Below are 18,051 nucleotides of genomic sequence, written 5' to 3'. Positions count from 1 at the left end.
TAGCTGAGATGTCAGCTGATTAGAAGATCAAGAAAATGTATTACATGTACACAGTGGAATGTTATCAAGCTGTTAATAAAAATAAAATTATGAAATTCTCAGGTAAATGGATGGAACTTGAAACAATCATTCTGGGTAAGGAAACTCAGACTCAGAAAGACAAATATTCCTTGTTTTTGTCTCATTTTTTGGATATTAGTTAAATATGCATTTCATCCAGAATACCCTCAGGGGTCAGGAAATTAATAAGCGGTCATTTAAGAGAGAGGAAATATGTAATAGAGTGATATATAGGGGGAAGACTGAATATTAGAACAGAAATGGTTAGATGGTGTGAGGATGGGAAGTTATAGTAGAGAAGGGAGTGTGGGGATAAATAAAATTAAGATGTTCTGAAGAAAATCATGCTAAAAGCCAGTACTTTAAAAGCTTAATTGGGTTACCTTATAAGGGAGAGGTAATACCCCCTACTAAATAGACACCACAGAACTAAACAAAAAACCCTATGTTAGGAATGGGTTACCTCTTTCAGATTTTCTGTCCATTGAGGTCCCACAGACATCTCCCCCAATATTGCAGGCTATTGCCACTGTTCATGATTATACCCTTTAGAACTCAACAGTAGGTCCCCTAAGGATGTTTTGTTTGCAGCAGCTTTCAGCCTTTGCCCTCAGGCTAAAGTTGTTTGGAAAGAGCTCTAGGTAGGATTCTGAAGATAAGAATACAACTAAGGAAAACCAGCATCAACCACTCAAGACTGAAAGTCTCTAAAACTCCACTTTTAGGAACAAACTCTCTTTCCCTTATCAGTTGGAGAGGGTTCTTGGTTTTCCTGTCTCTCTACCCACATACCTAAAGGAAAACCTGCTTATTGACAGGCCACACAAACTAAAGCAGAAGCTATAGGCAACCCTTCCATTGCAGAGAGACACTTGTAGGAGGAAAGGATCAACACAATTAGAAACCCATGTCATCTACTCTTAAAAATCAACAGTTTTCCACCCATAAATAAGACTAGAACACTAGAAGAGAATGGTGGTACACATCTACAAGTCCCAGCACTTATGGGGCAGGTCTCCATAGCTATAGCTAGTTTCAGGGCAGCCATAGCTACATAATGAGACTTGGCCTTATAATAAAAGATATGCCTAGATAGCTAAAGATCACCAGACACTTCAGGAAAGCTGACAATATGAAAAAGAGACAAAATAAACAAATAAAACTGACTCTAGAGGAAAGAAATTATGAAAGGAGTAGAATAAGTTTCAAAACAAACATATTTTGACTTGTATCACCAGCAAGGCTGGCTAGAACTAATATTCCTCTTTTTTTCTCCTCCTCCTCCTCTTTTCTCTTTTAGATTTTCTTTTAAAAATGTGTTTGCGTGTTTTGTGTTTTGCCTGCATGCATATATATGTACCACATATACGCTTGTTGCCGAAGACGGTCAGAAAAGAAAATTGGATTCCCTGAAGCTGGAGTTACAGATGCTTGTGGACTACCATGTGGGCGTTGGGAATCAAACCTACATTCACTGTAAAGGCAGCCAGTATTCTTCTAGCTTAAAATGTTTTACACTTTTTCTATCCCATTAAAATACAGTTTATTTATATTTACTAATTTCTTAAGAGTTTTTCAAATGTCAAGGATTCTGAAATTGCCAAAACAAACATTCTGCTCTAGGAGCTAATGACTGAGATGTTAGACAAATCAATTATGACGTGATGTGGCAAATATTATGAGAGATTAAACATGGGTGAGGGCACCTTCTGCAAGGGGGTATTTCACTTTAAACATTTGTGGTAAGGGGCAAGGGAACCAGCCTATACTCAGGGAATACTATGAATAAGCACAGAATGTTAAAGAAAATAGAACTAGCTTAATATGCATCATGAGCAAGGATGAGCATGAATGGTTTGTGGAAGATGAGTAAAGAACTGTGGGTATTGATTTGCTCATATCTTGTGCTGAAAAAAAAAAAACCCGTATCATTTAAGGGATAATCTTCCAATATATTTAGGAAAAACCAGACTGTGACTCTCTTCATAGAACAAACAAAACACTAATATAGTTAACTCTTTCATATACACTGGAAATAATTTTTCTTGCAGAAATTATGACTGTATTCTAGATTATCTCTATAAAATCACAACCACAAGTGAATTCACACCCAAAACAAGTTGCTGAATTACAAAACACTGAAAGAATTTTTCCCTTTATAGTTGTTGGTTAGAGATCAGTTAGCAGCTTGCAAAAAAAGAGTAGCACAAAAAGATGAAGGAGACGTAAGTAAAGTCTGCAGCAGAAACTGCAAAATGAAACAATTCACATTGATTTAACTCTTTCTATAAACTAAATCAATGGTGGTCAGCATTCAATATTCTCCAGATACTTGTGCCCATACCAAAAATCTCCATATTTTCTAGGAAGAAAGTTTGAGAGTTACTTCTCAATGTAGGAAGTTGAAGGGGTTACTTTTATTTAGGTATTATCACTTTTGCTTGTTTTTAGAAAGGGTCTATATAGACCAGGATGGCATCAAACTCACTATCCTCTTGCCACAGACTCCCAAGAATTGCAAGAACGTTTCACCATCACAGGCTTAGCTGAAAATTTTTCAGTGGGGCCTAACCTTTAGATCCATGAGTGCACTGTGACTTGAGCAATGGAAATACATATTAACTTAGCTGTATAAATCCTTAAAAGTGGAATATTTGGTAGACACAAGGGAGAACCTTAAACTAGGAATGCCTGAGCAGGACATGTCACAGACAGGCTGTAAAATGACTGGTTAAAAACAAGATCCATCATTTTACAATGCATATAGCATTATGTTGTACACCTGAGATCCATACAGTTTTCATTAGCCAATTACACTTTGTAAATCTGGAAAATAAAATGGAATAAAGGGCCATGGTGGTACAGGCTTCAAGGGTTGAGATTATGTAGAAGAATGGAAGAAAAATAGGTCAGGAGAATAATAGAGAAGGCACTAAAAATAAATGCTATAAAGCGTTCAGCCAAAACTATAACTAAGCTAATAGCAGAAGCAGCAGTTTCAGTGTTATGTTGTGGGCAATAATCAGGCTTCAGGAAGCTGGAGATGAAGAAGGGGAGCGGGAAGGCTGGATTACTCTTTCTTGAAGCTGGTCACACAAACAAGCCCTCATTGACTGTCTGAGGTCAGTGTAGCAACCTCTCCCTTGAGATTGGCTGGGCCAAGCTGTTCTTCATAGGGTCTTTCTGAATTGAACTTTCTGTATTTGTGTAAAGTTGTCCTGGGACACAACCTTGAGCCCAAGTATGATCACTTGTCTAAGAACCAAAGCCTCTGACTTGACTGATCAAAGTTTATCATTTGCTTTGAAGACACCTCCTTAGCAGATGTAGTGAAAAAAAACTGCACAGGTCTGGGCCCAGGACAGGATGCTGCAGCGTGGGAGGGGAAGACAGCAGGTGCTAACAGCACACACAGCATGCCTAGCAGAGCAGTGTTTATATTTTCTATTCGTGTCTTAAACCAATTTTTTAGGAACCACCAGAGCAACATTATCAGTTTCTGCATGAGCTTGGTATGTGGGAGAGGGATTTCCACAGCTGTGTTTAGTTTGAAGGCTATCTGATATGATATGGCAATGGCTATGCATACATGTGTAATCCTGAAAACAGTGACACAACTTGAGGTGATTTGGCCATTGTTATTTTATTGTCATTATACAGAGTTAGCAAACATTTGGAAAATTCATTTCTTAGGCTAAGAAATCCTTTAAGAACAGGAATAAACTATATATTGTGTAATATGCTTCACAAGTCATTTTCATCCTCATCTTGACTCTATCTTCACCAAAACCTATGGGCTGGGCAAGGAAAGTGCTGCCCTTTGTGTAGAGAGGCTTAGAGGGGCAATGTGGCTTACTGGGGCTCTGTAGGAATTTATTGGTACAGCAAGTACTAGATTCCTGGTTTCCCAGCTGAAGCTCATTTTTCTTATCCTTAGCCACACATCAGCAGAATGGACTATAATGGTGGAGACAGGCAGTATGGCCAAATCAGGCTAATCATTATCCTTCATCTTCATTCCCCAAATTTTGGTTGGATTTCCCCAAACACTATAGTTAGCTTTGCCTTTCAGCACAGATTTTTTTCTTAAATTCTCTTTCCAGCTACATTTTATTTAACAAATTTGGAACCCGTTTTTGCTTTATGACATGTAGTTTTGACTAGCACTCTCTAGCAAGATTTTATTGAACTTACAGATTAAAGAAACAAAGTGGTGAGAAGCAATTAACCCTGGGCATGAAATCAATACATATTTTTGCAAACATTGTTTCTTTTTTCTTTATACCAGGTTTCAGATTTATGTTAGTAAGACTGAAACTGAAATAAGTTTATTACTAGTGGACTCATTTGTCACTTTTCTTGAAACTAGTGAACCCCAAAATTTAGACAGAGATAGGAAAATAGTGCCATTGTCTCTTAAGAAGTCTGACATTTCAAGGTAAGAATGAATGTATGGAAGAAGAAACTTGTTTCTTCTTTACTAACAAAAGGGAAAGCCTGGAAGTTAATGATATGGGTATACTTTTTTTAAAAAAAAAGGGGGGGGGGAAGGAAAGGAAAGAAAAGAAAAAACCTTTACGTAACTTTTTTGCTGGGACAGAAGACTACGAAGCACATTTTCCAGGAAGTGTGGGCTGCGACGATTGTGCGCTCTTAACTAATCCTGAGTAAGGTGGCCACTTTGACAGTCTTCTCATGCTGCCTCTGCCACCTTCCTGGTCAGAAGACACCATTTCAACGCTTACCCAGCATGATAGAAACATACAGCCAAACTTCTCCCCGATCGGTGCCTACCGGACTTCCCAGCAGCATGAAAATTTTTATGTATTTACTTACTGTTTTTCTTATCACCCAGATGATTGGGTCGGCGCTTTATGCTGTGTATCTTCATAGAAGATTGGATAAGGTAAAGTAACATACAAGTCTTCATTGACTGAATTGGGGGGGGGGGTCTTATAAATATGTGGACTGGTTGATTTAAGTTCTATCCAAATGATGGAGTCCAGTAGAAACTTTAAGTTGATTGATATACTTGTGGCATAGTGCTTGCTGCCTAGAAAGTAGAGTCTCATATTTTTGCCTCTGACTAAGATCTTGAGATCTGAAGTCAGACATCAAATCTTAGCTTGATGCTTAGCTGCTCTGAGATTCTGAACATGTCATTTCATATTTCTATTTTACTTTCTGTGCCAAGGAAATAAAGATGGACATGGTACCCGTGTTACAGACCAGATGAATCTAACCCTGTAAAGCACTCAGAATAGTATATGACACATAGTGCATGCTAGACCATGCAGCTATAGTTATTTCTTAAAATTTGTTTCAGACAGTAAACTATTTCCCCCCACGAAGACAACTAAAAAAATTGAGCCTGAGAGAAAGAGCATTGATTTGATCAGAAATTCTATTGTGTTTTGGATCAGTACAGACACATACAATCCCCTCAATTTGCACATTTTGTTTTTCAAGTCCTAATGCTGCTGTCCTTACAACTCTTCAATATCAACTGCCATTGTAAGCTGCTCTGTGCTCCTTGGAGGTGTTTTGCAAGCTTAAATGATTGGGCATGAAAAGTAACTTCAGGATTTCCTTTGTTTCCATGTATTGGTTCAATTCCACTGAGGGGCACATGGGCTGTGTTACAAAATGCCAATCAAAGATGAATAGGAGAAAAGCAATCAAGTATCCAGATATTCCTTAAGGTCTGGAAGTGAGGACAATGGCTAGGCAACCACAACTGTGTGACCGTGTTCTCTCTGAGCTCATTGGCTGCCCTTTCTTAAGATGAGGACCTAATGAAGGCCATGAAGTTTCTATCAATATAAGGATGGGCAGTGACGGGTAATAAAAGTGAAGACAATCTGTTTGCCTACTCAAACTGGATTTCATTGCTGAGCAAAGAGACAGGTTCTGTTTCTGATTGTTTGTTTATTCATGTGTGGCATGGTGGGCTTTGTCAAATGTCTGTACATAGGCCTTGAAGATAATGGGGAAGTTGTTACGCATATAGAATCAAATGTGCTAGCTATATAATATTTAAGTGTGCCCTTAATGATTGGCAAAGCCATTGGCAAACTATGCCTTATTTTTTCTTTGTTTGGTTGGATTTTGGATTTTTTTTTCTTTTTGAGACAGTCTCATACTGGAGCTCAGAATGCTCTGGAACTCACTAAATAGACCAGACTGGCCTTTAACTCACAGCAACACTCCTGCCTCAGCCTACAAGTACAGCGATTACAGAAATGTTTCACAATTCCTGTACTGGTTCTTGTTTTGAAAGTTAAAAATTTACATTAAGATTAAAAAGTCATATGGAATTAGTTGACAACACAAGTTAATCATATACATTTAATTACTCAAATATTAAAAAGGAAACATTCACTTTGGGGCTGAGAGATAATTTCTTTAAAGATGCGAATGCATTCCACAAGTACTAGAGAAATGAAAGATATAATTATAAATCCACATCATGAATAAACTTCTTTATACACTGCCATGAAGTCGGCAAACTAGTTGAGCAGCAAACTACTTTATGGCTGATGGGAAACATGACAAACACAAGCTATTTCTTCCGTAGTACATTGAAAAACATAGAGGCTTTGGAATGACAAGTCATTAGAATAGCTGTGCTTTCTGTCCAGAGCCACAGATAACATGGCATCTGAATCACGAGCTTTTTTAGTTGTAACATGGCAAGTGCCCAACCGTAATAATGCAGCATAATAACCTATAATGCTCCCCACTTATGTGCTCAAAGTCCTGCTCTCTTCAGGGACATGGAAGTGAATGCAGACGCACACCGTTAGCTGCCTATTTCTCCCCGATGACATGTGTCACAATCCTGCTATTTCAAAACAGGTCGAAGAGGAAATAAGCCTTCATGAAGATTTTGTATTCATAAAGATGCTTCAGAGATGCCAAAAAGGAGAAGGGCCCTTGTCCTTGCTGAACTGTGAGGGAAAGAGAAAGCAATTTGAAGACCTTTTCAAGGTAAGGTGTGCAGTTCCCAGCAGATTTCACTGAGAAGTTTTAGTACGTTTCCTAGTTCTGCAAACTGAATTCTGACCCTGGAAAGGTTTTAACCAGTAAGCAGGGATGTTAGTCACACCTGCAATCTTACCGCTTGAGAAGCCCAAGAAGAATGACGAACATGAGCTCCCAGCCAGCGTGGTTTACAGAGTCAGACATTATCAAAATGTGTTGTCTATAAACGCACATGTGCTCATACATACATACACATATACATTTAGGTAGGTGTGCACATGTGTACATACTGAAAAAGAAAAACTGAAGACAAAGCTTTCGGATAAAATGAAGAGGGAAGTTGGACTTGTGCGCTGTGCTGCAATTAGAAAGGTTTCCTTTGGAGAAAATCCATACTCCAATGCACATCTCCACATGCTCATCCATACACACATGCAGCTGCCACATAACAGTTATACAGTAAATACAGCTGTGTTCTCTATTTCTGTATTTTTTCATCCAAATTTGATATCTTCCTGGTGTGAAACCAAGGTCTGATTTCCATTTCTTATGGAAAGTAATAATGGTTGGCTCGTGCCATCTTTGCAGGCCATAAGGGGAGATATTGTCTGTCCTGAAAATACTGAGGACTTTTGAAGACTGACCCAGTCTTCAGTGCGTATTGAGTGATGGGAGGATGTCAGGTACTGTGATAGTGTCATCTTCTCTTTTTGTTATATGAAAAAGGTGTGGGTGATGATGGCTGCTCTTACTAGAGCCCATAGAACGTTCCTCACTCGTGCAGCCATTTCACTCTATAGATTTGAAGCCTTCTAAACAACCCAGCTGTTACCCAGTAAGTAAGTATCTAAAACATGCATTTCAAGATTTTTTTTTCATTTATTTGTGCATCACAGACATGAGCTTAAGGTGCTTTCTTTTTTTGAAACAGCATCGAAAACTCTCCCTTCCCATTTCCCTTCAGAACACTGACCTTTGGCCATCCATTGGCTAATTTAGGAGTTGTTCTAGGAGGTAGCACTTACTCCACGTTGAAGCAGCACTGTCTTCTGAACAAACCAACAGAAATTCACTTTTATGTACAGATACCGTGTAATTGATTAGTGGAGTAAAGAGCTCAAGATTTTACTTCATTTGTAAATTTGTGACACATGTGGAAGGCGGACAATTTGTGAGACTTTCTTTTCCTTCTACTCTGTGGGTCCTCAGGACTGAACTCAGATCCACGGCCTTGGTCGCTGGTGTTTTGCCCCACTGTGTCACCTCACTGACCTCTTCAGATCTTATTTAGAAACTTAATATATTTCCTCCCATACCACCAAAAAGGTGTAATTTCATACAGTGAAGAAGACTGTTATGCTTATTTCTAGGCCACTTAACTGGGTTCAGCATACAGTTCAAATGTGCCACTGCTTTTAAACTTCTTTCTATCATCTAGAAGGTGTTTTTTTTATTTTTTTGAGACAGTCTCAAGTAGCCTGGTCTTGAACTTGCTGTGTAGCTGAAGACTTTTTCTACTGACCCTCCTACTTCTAACCTCAGGAATAAACTTTGTCCAGTTGCATTTAGATTTTATTGTTTCCATTCTCTATAATGATGCTTTTCAAATTAATTTTTATTATGTCAAGGTATAATGTACCTTGTGTGTATTAACCATGTAGTCTATAATCTAGGATTTACATAAAATTTCTAACACTTTACTTCTGAGATTAGTGAGTTAGGGAAATGTCTTAAGGTTATTCAGTGCTTATAGAGTCTTGGAGTCTGAGACTCTCTATAAGAACACTAACACTACGATCTCAGGCATGCTCTCGGATGGTCGGTCTTCAATTTTCTTGAACGGCAGTGAAAGTGGTTTATTTTTTTTTTTTTGGTTGTTTGGTGTTTTTTATGTTTTTGTTTGTTTGTTTGTTTGTTTGTTTAATTTTCTCCTTACAGAGAGGTTTCTCAGCCATCTGCCAGTTCTCTTTGTCCTCATTCAGTTCAGATGTGGAAAGCTTTCAGAATCATCTACCTTGAATAGGAGTAGGGAAAACAGTTGATTCTGTTTACATGGAAAAAAAAGTAAAACATTTTAGGCATATCAGCCAAGGCCTTGGTAATGTACTATTTACCCATTGAAGATGCCTCTTGCCTCTACCATAGCAGCTATGGAGCCCCAAGCAATGGCATCTTTACCTAGAATATTAAAAAGCTGAGATGCAAAGTTTTCCAGTCAGTTACTACTCTTCTATAGACTGATCCCCTTTTAAGTCACCATTTCCTTAGAGGTCTCAGTCAGAAGCAGTATTTGCAACTGTTTAGCCTAGCAAGTCAACTATAGACTAACTCCAGATTAGATTTGTGTTTCTTCAGCTAATAATAGCAGGCTATGGACCATGAGTGGGCTGACCCTGAGTAACTTTGGAGTCACAGGGCCTGCTGGGATCTTAGAAGTAGTGTAATTCTCAGTTCTTAGAATTTCAGTCTTCTCTCCACCATCTCTACAAAATGGTCACCCAATTTTTATTTAAATACCTCTCATGACAGAGAGCTCATTAACTTCTGAGACCAGCGTCATGGAGCTCTCACCGTGGCAAGAAGATGGGATTTGAGTCTTGTGGTAGGGCAAGCGGAGACACCACTTTGAACAGTGTAATTACGATATTAAAATCTACTTAGCTCCCCATCTAGTATGATCAGTCTCATGCCTATCTGTCTACCAATATTTGAGGTACATTTGATGGCATCAAATCATTTCCATTTCAGATTAAAGGGCAACATATCCCTATCTGCCATGTAGTTTCCATTGAGAGAGAAATCAGTAACCCAAGATTTTTCTAAAATTTGACTTCAAAAAGCTTTTCAGTTGAAGTGAAGAATGAAGCTGGAAAAAAAAAAAGGCTCTGGGGAGTGTGAGACTGGGGGAGAAAGTTCACAAAAAGGCAAGGCTGGGTGCATAAAAGACAAACTTTGCTGACTTCACATTTTCATTTGGGCCAGGTCCCAACCCCACTGCAACCACCTAGCCTAAAAGTATCTCAACTTCAATCATCACACACTAGTATTTGAAAAGACACCAAACAGTCATTTGCTTACTTGTTAGCTCTCAAACATTTTCCTGTTGCTGCATTGTCATAGTGTCCCACTACAGCTCAAATGGAAAGTTGATCTGTATAGCCTATGTGAGCATTACAAGGCTCAGAGCCCCTCTGGGGATCCTTGCTTTATGCCCTTGCATCTGGAAACCAAGCTGAGCTTATGGTTGAAAGAGTCAAGTGTGACAATACACATGTCTTTTTGTGGTGAGGATTGTGAAGGAAAGGGCCTGCAGGTAATAGGAATGGCAAGGGGCATAGAACTATCAGATGTGAAAATACTGATGTTTTCTTTCCCCTCGTGTTCAGAATAGAGTGGTGTAACATATCGAGCCAAGTCTGTGAATGTGTTCCCACTTTCTGTAATTCATTTAAACCTCAGGCTCTTGGATGACCTCATACTCGCCAGGCCTTTTGATTCAGTCTTCTTGAAATGGTGGTAATATCCTTTACCGTCTCTCAGTCTTCATAGAAGGAAGTCTATGTTAGTTTCTTTCAGTATTTCCAGCATTCTTTCACCTTATAAGTTAAAAAAAAAAAAACATCCTTAAGTGCTGTGTTTAGCTGCGGTACATGTCTGCCATCAGCATTTGGGAGGTGGAGGCAAAAGGATCAGGACTTCAAAGTCATCACCAGCTTCATAAAAAGTTCAAGGTTAGCCTAGGCTACGAGAACCTATCTTAAAAACACAAAGCAAGGTACATGAGATTTTTAAAGAATAAATACAATACAGTTTTTCAATAAAAACAAGAAACTAAGTGTTTTAAACACCATCACCAGAATTAGAAGATGGCCTATATTTGCTGAATGTTGATTACTTTAAAGAAGTATAGGCCATACAGGATAACCATCCACAAAAACACATTCAAAGTTAAAAGTCTGGGTTTCTCTTCCATGATCATATTCAAATTTTTTCCTATAAGGTTTCAAACCAATCACATTCTAACAGATCCACGCCCTGCATTATGTTTGATAATATTCCATAAGCCAGTTTCCAGGGTTCAATTATTACCCCATTCAGCATTATTTATCACTATCTGTCAAAGGCAAGGGGGTTAGGGTCATAGAAAGGGTCAGAACCACAACCTTTGGTCTGGGGACAGCACTGTAATGGAGATAATAAGGCCTGGATTTTGCTTCCAGGGTCTCCCCTGGGTTTTCTGGGCTGTCAGCTCATCTGTCAGAACCAGGGATTCCCAATTGCTATGATGGAATTAATGGCAGCATCTTAGTACATATTATAATCCTCACCAGAAGCAGACAACACAGTACTGACAGTTGCCAAATACATGATACCTCTAAAACCCCTAAAGCAGAGCTTTTGTCAACTGATCTTTTTTGACTATTCTTCTTTTAGAGTATAATGTTAAACAAAGAAGAGAAAAAAGAAAACAGCTTTGAAATGCAAAAAGGTATGTTTTTTTTGTGCATATTTGCTATTTACCAATTTCTATAAATGGTTAAAGAGTAAAAAGAAGCTTTAGGTTAACCACATGAAACAGGGAATATTTAGCCCTGCAAATAAAACAAAAGACATTTGTCAGATTGATACTTTCTCCGGCCTCAGTAATACAGAAAGGCTTTTTGTGTCCATGTTGGTCCCTGTAATGTTGATAATAGCAAAAAGCCCACATCAACTACCTTTATCCAAATAACCACACAATGTGGCTCTACCTTCTGAGGACCAAATGACAAGAAAGTCATTATCAATGATAAATATTTTGTGGGAGGACAGTACCCAGTGGGTCTTCTGGGATCAATGAACACAGTGACTTCATTCTAATCTTTGTCCTGTTCTTGAAGTGAGAGTGTCCTGAATATCTAAGGGTCATGAAAGGACCTCGATGGCTATCAGTTCCGGTACAGTTCTGAGAATATGAATGTCCTTCAAAGCATACTGAGCATTTGATCTCTGCTCAGCTGTACCTAGAGATAGTATACCTTACACTCAAAAAAACCACCTGACCTATCTCCAGTCATCTCTAATAATTATATTAAGGTCAATATCTACTCAAAAAGTCTTACTTCCCAATTGTGTTCCTCAAAGAAGTCTTACCTAACATCTTGTTCTTGGAATATCTACTTACTGGGCACATTTCTGCTCTTTGGGGATATACTAAGCAAAGAATAATTACTTTTCTATACAGCTTTGTCTGGTTACCAAAGACAACAATCACAACCCTGAGATTCCATTGAACTTTTTCTTATCTATGCTAAACAAGCCCAGACCCTTCCATTGTTCTCTTGACGATCCATTACAAGCTCTTTCCTTTCCTAGGTATTTCCTTTTCTGAACACTAGTTTCTCCTGTTCCTTTTAGACTATAGCACTCACCCCCAAAACAGTGACATCTGGAGTGTCTTGAGTAGTGGAAAATGGAAAGAGATGCTGTTGCAGAAACTATAACATTACTAAGTTATTGAACACAATGCTATGGCTACACAAATCTAATGCACATGAGGAAATGCATACACATCAAGTTATAGATACTCTTTTCTTAGGGGAAAAGAGTGCTCAAAACCCATCTTAACCACTGATCTAGATGCCAAAGGCTCATCTGATTCCTCTGACGCATTCATTCTCACGGCGACTGCAAGATGTGATCAGTGGTGCCATGTTTTCTGTTACTTGCAGGGAGATTTTGAAGAAAAAGCCCCTGTGGATGTTTGTTTTCAGACAAATCATAAAGTTGACCAAATTGCTCTTTCAGGTCATGCATGACAAAACATCCTTCATAATGTAGCTATCAGCATCAGGCCCATAACTGGAATGAAAGTACCCACAGTTTCTACACATAGGCAATGAGCACGTTTAATTTGGAAGCAAGGCTGTTGCATGAGAAACAGCTAGATTTGAAAGTCTGGACAGTCATTTAACCAAATCAGATACCACAATCAATCGGATACCACAATCATATCACTAGTTCAGTGTGCAGGCACAGCTTTGGTGCCCACTACCCCTCCAGTGTAGGGAAGCTGTTCTTAAAAGCAAGATTCAAGACAAATTTAATGAAGACCTGTGTCCATCTGTGTTAAGTGGAATTGAGTACTGAATACCTATCAGGAGAAAAGCTGAATGGAAGAAGCCAATTCACTTTTTAAGGCATTATAAACCACCTGTTCTTTCAGTGGGAAGGATTCCAGACTAGTTACCCTTAGTTTAACATAAACTACTGTAAAAGAGTCACTATTAAGCAGTTGTAGAACTGGACCCATTAATTCCATGAGCTGTTGTATATTTCTTTGGCCTGACGGTTTGCTTTTGGTTTCTTTTCAGGTGATGAGGATCCTCAGATTGCAGCACATGTTGTAAGTGAGGCCAACAATAAAACAGCATCTGGTAAGTCCCAGAGTACATGTGGGAGCATTTGAGGAGGGGTGTGCAACTCCAAAGCAACACAGCCTAATCATTAGGCACTTTTCTTCCTCCAGGGACCAATTTACAAACCTACTCATATAACTCTTCATATAATGTCCTTTGTTATCAAAGTCATCTCAAATGCACAGATGGGACTTAGAGGGACAAAAGGAGTTGGGAAACAGTCCCTCTGTTTTCATTATGGTTTTGTTCAGTGACTGATTCTAAATGATGAATGACTAGGTGGAGGAACCATTATTTTGCAAGCATAAAAAGAGATGGCAGGTAGTGGCCTCCTCACTGATCATCTCCTAAGACCTCTTCACTGTGTATAAATGGGCCTCGGGGGATGTTTTTGTTTTGTTTTGTTTTGTTTTGTTTATCATCTGTCAATCCTTGTATGTCAATCCCAGTCTCTGTAGGGCTGACCTTAGAGAAATTAAAGGCAAAATAATTTTGTAAAGATCAATAGGCACGGAGATGTTAGATTTTTTCAATGAAGTAACAACAGATGGCATACAGTGCTCTTTTCAAAACTGAATGCTTTTATTTCATATATATTCTATCTTCTAGCCCTTGTTTTTCCCCAAATCTCTACCCTATGATAGCTGGTCCTGTAGAATATATTAGATCTGTAGATGGATGGAAACATGTACCCTGGCATAAAATTCCCCATGTAAGTAAAGGCTTGAGCATCAGAGCAGTCTTAGAAAGCTTCAGCAGAGTGCTCTACAGTGAACTTCCAAATCTGGTGTGTGTGTGTGTGTGTGTGTGTGTGTGTGTGTGTGTGTGTATGCTCAAGATAGAAACAGAGAAATCTTTTTTAATTTATTTTTATTTTTATATTTATTTATTACAATTTATTCACTTTGTATCCCCGTGGCAGCCTCCTCCCTTGTCTTCTCCCAGTCCGACCCATCCTCCATCTTCTCCCCTTATGCCCTTTCTCTAGTCCCCTGATAGGGGAGGACCTCTTCCCCTTCTATCTGACTCTAGCTTATCAGGTCTCATCAAGCCTGGCTGCATCATCTTCCTCTGTGGTCTGGCAAGGCTGCACCCCCCTTCCCCAGGGAGAGGTGATCAAAGAGCCAGCCACCGAGTTCATGAGTTCATGTCAGAGACAGCCCCTGTACCCTTTACTAGGGAACCCACTTGGAAACTGAGCAGCCAATGGGTTTCCTTTGAACCCATTCCTCTCCATGCATGGTCCTTATAGTTAGGGTATCCATCTCTGCAGGCCCCCTAGGCCCAGGTTTTTTTTTAGCTCTGTTTTCCTCCTTGTGGAGTTCCTGTCCCCTCCAGTTCTTTATCTCTCTTTCTTCTTCCATAAGGATTCGGGCACTCTGCCCAGAGTTTGGCTATGAGTCTCAGTATCTCCTTCGATACCCTGGTGGGTAGAGTCTTTCAGAGGTCCTCTGTGGAAGGCTTCTGTCCTGTTTCTTCTCTTCTAGTTCCAATATCTATCCTATTTGCCCTTCTGAATGAGGATTAAGCATCTTCCCTTCGGTCCTCCTTGTTGTTTAGCTTCTTTAAGCTATAGATTTTAGTATGTTTATCCTTTGTTATAATATATACTCACTTATAAGTGGATATTAGCCATATAATATGGGAGAAACAAATCTTAATTTGTGCAAAATTACTTGTGTGTGTGTGAGAGAGAGAGACTTGAGCTCCTCAGTGGGTAAAATGCAGAAGCACATAATATTGTGGTTCATGGCACAGAAGAGTACTGGTTAGGGAGTTTGTGAACACTAGGGTTTAAGAGCTATGAACTACTTCTAAGTAACTTTAGGCAAATCCCATTCATCCTGAGGGAGATTTTCTTTTTCACCCACTTCACAGAGTAATTGTGAATATAAAATCAACTAATGTGGGAGAAAGCTATATTATCAAGTTGTGCTATATCAGACCAAGGTGCCAATACTTAGTTTATTTCACTGTGGTATCAAGAAAGTGGCATAAAGTCTTTCATTGATTATCAGTTGTTCTTATAATATTTGTTAATTTTGTCATATGCTCTTCCCTTCAAAATATGTTTATAGGGAAACACTACAATTAATGCTATGGCCTGAGAAGCCATTCACACATTCACTTTTGCATTAGGTTATAGCAACAGAGAATTCTCCTAGAATTACCACTTACTGGTCTTTGTCATTCTGTACCTAAAACTTTTGGTTCTTAGATACATTTAATGGAATTTAAAAATTGCCAAAAGGCTTAGAATTGGTACCGCCTGTGAAATAACTCACAGTCTATAATATAGTTAATATATACAAGACAATGTATGGAAAATAGTATAGAATGCCACAGCCCCCGTTTTCTAGTTCCTTTCTGGATGTGATACGACAAACTTGGCCTAGATCACTTAGTAAGAATTAAAATGAAGTAAACAGCTCCTAATGGCACACATCTGTGTTCTCAATGCTAGGGATAGAGGCAAAATGATTATATGTTTAAAATCATCGTAACTTACAAAGCAAATTCTAGGCCAACCTGGGTAATATGAAATGTTGCCTCAAAGGGGGGAGAAAACTCAGAAGACAGACAGGAAGATATCTGTGAGTACTAGGCTAACTTGATTTGCATAGCAAGCTGCAGGCCAGGCAAGGATATATAGTGAGACCCGTTCTCAGAAAAGAAAAAAAAAAATGTAAGGAGTAGGGGGACCCAATTAATTAAACAGAGGGGAATCTGGTCTTTGTTTTTTTCCTGAATCAAATGGTTCAAAAGTAAAAAGATTACCTTTATAGAGAATTTGGGGGTGCAATGAATCAGGGGCAATTAGTCGTCTTCCTATGTAAAAAGAAGAATCTGAACAAGCAGCATCTTATGGCCTAGTAGATGTAAGACCACCAAGTAACATATTTGGAAAACCTTAAGAAAGTAGATGTATCAATCCTTTTTTTTTTTAACTTCTTTCTACCTCCCACTCCTCACCCCCTTCAAACCTCACTGTGGAGGTTGAGATTTGAAATCTAGTACACACCCTACACTTTGAAACCACTCAACATCTCAGCACAGAAGATGGCACACTGTTGGTGGGGACTCTGCTGCAGCCACAAGAATACGGGTACTTTCAAGTTGGTGGCACCCACTACAATGCGAGATCAAAACACAGTTAAATGATCACACGGTTTATTTTCATACTTCCTTGCCTATTTTAGGCTTGGTCGTAGAAGGCAGGTCAGGTTTTTAACAGTATAAGGTAGGAAGAAGTGGGGTCTTGACTTTGAGATGACACTAATCCAGGCAGACTGACAACTCCAGCTTTGTAAAGCTCAGTGTTCCCACTCATATTAACAAGAATTTTATGGTGTGCATAAAGGTGAAATCATTTGCACTTCATTTTAAAATCATTTATTTCTTGATTCATTTATGTTTGTGTATGTACGTCTATGTGACTGTATACATATGTGAAGAGAAGTGGGGGTACACAAAGATCAGATGAGGGTATCCTTTTCTTATCACTGTCCACTTATCCTTTTGAAATAGGGGCTTTTCTTGAACTTAGGACTCACATTTTCTCAGGTAGGTTGTATACTAGCATGTCTCAGTGATCTTCTCTAAGCTCCCTTTTGTGTTATTATTGTTGTGAGACAGGGCCTCACTTAGCTCAGGTGGGTCTTAAAGTCACTATGTGGCCAAGGATGACACTTACCTTGAATTTGAGATTCTCCCACCTCATTGTTGTCTGGGAACTCTAGGCACATACCACTCAAACTTTCTTAAATTCAAGGGCAAATTGGCTTGGAGAACTCTTTAAAAAGGAGAAATTCTACTGTTACCTGCTACTTTATTTAACCATTTCAAGTCTCCAAAACATGTTTTAAGTTAACCCTGTTTTGTTGCTGAGAAACAGGCTTGGGCACACTTGCCCACACTTGAAGAAAGCACAGACTGGAAACTGACACTAACTCTGAAGGACATGTAAACTTGGTATCTATAATTCCTTGTGCCTGTGAGGGCCATAAGGTGCCTTGAGAATTCATTCTCACACAAAGTAGGCATCCAACCGAAAGCTTGATTTCCTGTTCGAATATGCGTGATGCTATGCTTACACTCACCAGGGATTTCCCACTCTTTGTTACAGCTCTACAGTGGGCCAAGAAAGGATATTATACCATGAAAAGCAACTTGGTAACGCTTGAAAATGGGAACCAGCTGACCGTTAAAAGACAAGGACCCTATTATGTCTACACCCAGGTGACCTTCTGTTCTAATCGGGAACCTTCGAGTCAAGGTCCATTTATAGTCAACCTCTGGCTGAAGCACAGCGGTGGATCTGAGAGAATCTTACTCAGGGCGGCAAATACCCACAGTTCCTCCAAGCCTTGCGAGCAACAGTCCGTTCACTTGGGAGGAGTCTTTGAATTACAAGCGGGTGCCTCTGTGTTTGTCAATGTGACTGATGCAAGCCAAGTGATCCACAGAATCGGCTTCACATCTTTTGGCTTACTCAAACTCTGAACAGTGTGCTGTCTTAGGCTGCAGCTGGTTGATGCTGGCAGTCTTCCCTATACGTCAAAGCAGTTAGGACCCACCCCCTCTTGAACTGCCTATTTATAACCCTAGG

The 18,051-nt window shown here is 39.2% G+C and overlaps 1 protein-coding gene across 1 annotated transcript; it reads left to right on the top strand.

Annotated features, from left to right (window-relative positions):
• The first annotated feature begins 4,810 nt into the window (after positions 1-4,810).
• Positions 4,811-17,945, top strand: Cd40lg (CD40 ligand). Its single transcript, XM_055599676.1, has 5 exons — positions 4,811-4,966; positions 6,919-7,050; positions 11,479-11,533; positions 13,398-13,460; positions 17,569-17,945. Exons 1-5 carry the CDS (start codon positions 4,811-4,813, stop codon positions 17,943-17,945), a joined length of 783 nt encoding a protein of 260 aa, XP_055455651.1.
• The last annotated feature ends 106 nt before the right edge of the window (positions 17,946-18,051 follow it).

This window comes from Psammomys obesus, unplaced genomic scaffold (assembly GCF_907164565.1).
Source record: "Psammomys obesus unplaced genomic scaffold, mPsaObe1.curated_primary_1811, whole genome shotgun sequence".
Taxonomy (NCBI): Eukaryota; Metazoa; Chordata; class Mammalia; order Rodentia; family Muridae; genus Psammomys; species Psammomys obesus.
The sequence above is the reverse complement of the archived record's forward strand: the minus strand, read 5'-3'. Positions and strand labels throughout refer to the sequence as shown.